The sequence below is a fragment of the Montipora capricornis genome, chromosome 5 (genome assembly GCF_036669925.1).
Source record: "Montipora capricornis isolate CH-2021 chromosome 5, ASM3666992v2, whole genome shotgun sequence".
NCBI classification, from domain to species: Eukaryota; Metazoa; Cnidaria; class Anthozoa; order Scleractinia; family Acroporidae; genus Montipora; species Montipora capricornis.
Window position 1 is genome coordinate 22,236,585 of NC_090887.1, and position 2,500 is coordinate 22,239,084.

The window sequence follows — 2,500 nt, forward strand, 5'->3', positions numbered from 1 at the left end:
GGATCTCTGGTTTCCCCTCTCCTCAAAAAGCCAACATTTGACTTGATCTGCGTTAATTGTTAATTTCAGTTTATAGTGTCCCCAATAGACCATATTCATATTCCCAGTATTGGACTGAAACTACAATGAGCGACAAAAGTGTTGAGACACTTGGCAGTAAAATTCGATTTTCTGCGTCTTGGATACATTTCCCCCCTTTCCCCCAAAACAATGTTGATTTTTCCATTTCTTCGACTGCACAGACCACAGCGCCTACACAGCATTGACTTGGGGGGCTGGGGGTATTAGAGAATTAAGACTAGATGCAAATAAAATAGAACAAATGCTTAAGTATCGAAAAGCGTCTTTTCCTAAGAGTGTCTCAACTACTTTTGACGCTCATTGTAGCTTGCAATGGAGGCTAATGCGGGGGAATATATTGAAAAGTTTTTGCATTTGAAAAGATTTCCCCACATTAGCCTCCATTGCAAGCTAGTTCCAGTCCAATACTGAGAATACGAATATGGTCTATTAGTACTCCAGTGCTAGAACAACTAGACACTCAAACAAAAGTTCCTTTCCTTTTCCTTTACTTTCCTCCTGGGACATGAAGATGCACCAAGAGAAATCGAAAACAATGCCTATGCAAACTTTGGGGGGGGGGGGGGGGTGGGAAAGAAGGAGGTGAAAGAGGTGTATTATGGGATTTGTGCAAGTGGAGAATACAGACTTCACAGATTGTTGCTCAAATGCAGCTCGTCGATAAAAGATAAATAGCTGCAGTTACCCTAATGTAAACATAATGCTTTACCCTTCCCTTGTTGCTGGAAAGCTTCAAAAGACTAAAAGGGATACTTCTTTGTGTTAAATGCCAAAATTGGGTGTGCATGAAATAGGCCATGTTACAGTTGTTTGCTCAGTGACCTGGCCTTTGAATGGCTGCGAGGCTGCCGGTGACCTTGAATTGATACAGACCTCACTGCTTATATGATGTAAATTGTGTTGTTGTGATTCAAATTAGTTTACAGTAACATTACAAAAGCACAAAGGTTTGTATCAAAACAGGGTCACCAGCAGCCTCGATTTCATTCTTAGGCCAGGCAGCTTAGCTACAACTGTAAAATGGTCTATTAGGTGCAATCCTGGACATAACTGGAAAAACTGAACAAAGGACGAAATTTTGTCGCCTTTTTTTGACGAAAAATACAACCTCTTGTTTGTAAAAACTCGCCATCCTTTTAGGGGTTTACAAGTAATGACCCCATGCAGAAACGCAAAAGAAAAGCTCAGTGTTAGACAGTGGAATGCACGGAATTTTTTGCTGACCACGAAGGTACCCGGTACCCCAGAGGTCAATCAATCCTCGAGAAATTTTAAAACGATATCAACCTAAGGACAAAACTCACCTGTTGTAAGCAGACAAAACTGAAGAAATATCTGGCTCAGCATCTGGAGTAGTCTGAAGATTTATTTCTTCCAGAGAATCAAAACAGTTGGCCTCTTGCCTGAGGATCTTCTCAGTTTCCTTCGAGGAAAACATAAGAATTGTGTTAAAAAGCTGAATGAAGTACTATATACGGTATTACTTTTTAAGCAAACTTCTCCTTACAAGTTAACGCCGCCGCTACGCGCTACGAATCATTAACTTTCCTTACAGGTAACTTGTTCTTCTTCAAAAACTGCAGCACGGCAAGCAATGTTTCTTTTTCTTTTTTAGATGAGTTCGATTTAGAAGTTGTGGTGACTCCTGCCCCAGATGAAACCGGGTTGGCCACCATGTTTGACTACGCCAACGAGTGCATGGTTCATGCAGGTCATGTATGACCCAATGAAATGTCCAAGGCCACGGAAAATACGGTTGCATTTTCGTGTTCAAGTACACTAAATGAAAAGTCCACTATATTATTTTTTGCACACAATAACCATTGTTATAAGACTGGGAGTTTCAGTGTGAAAGTGAGTGCTGGCGTGGAAACTGGGAGCAGTGACTGGTATTTTTTTTAACCAGCTCCAAGTTTTTGAAGTAAGAGGGTACCGGAAATGCAACACTATCTCTTCCTTAATTCTTTGTCAGTTTGCCTAAATGAAGTATTATCCTCCATTTTGATCACTCTGTCCCAGGACTTGTGAACTTGTGGTTAGCAAATAAAAAGGAAAAATATAAAAGAAGCTCCTGGACAGGACTTGAACCCGGAGCATCCACTTTGAAGGAACTGCTTTTATCCACTTGAACACTAAAGATCTAGTGACTAGAAGACGTGCCGATTATTTAATCATTGCTGAGTCTCAAGCTAAGCCTAAGTCTTGCTAAGTCTCAAGCTTGATTTTAAAATGGTTAGCTTTATCTTGACGTTTGGTAACCGACATTTTTCACTATGTAAACTTGCTTCTTAGTGGGTGTTAATACACGTTTACAGCGGCACTTTTGGAAGAAAAAAACATTGACATTAATAGAAAATGTCATCCTCGCAGTTAGTGATGTCGTAGTCTATAGTGAATAGTGAAGGAGTTATTAATCACA

The 2,500-nt window shown here is 40.2% G+C and overlaps 1 protein-coding gene across 1 annotated transcript in view; it reads right to left on the reverse strand.

Moving 5' to 3' along the window:
- Positions 1–1,801, reverse strand: part of LOC138049942 (transcription initiation factor TFIID subunit 5-like) — a 27,704-nt gene extending 25,903 nt beyond the window's left edge. The window contains exons 1-2 of the mRNA XM_068896425.1: positions 1,635–1,801; positions 1,386–1,504 (exon numbers count right to left, since the gene is read on the reverse strand). Coding sequence (XP_068752526.1) covers positions 1,386–1,504; positions 1,635–1,757 — 242 coding nt within the window. The 5' untranslated portion in view covers positions 1,758–1,801. The remainder of the gene's footprint in view (positions 1–1,385; positions 1,505–1,634) is intronic.
- Positions 1,802–2,500: the final 699 nt, after the last annotated feature.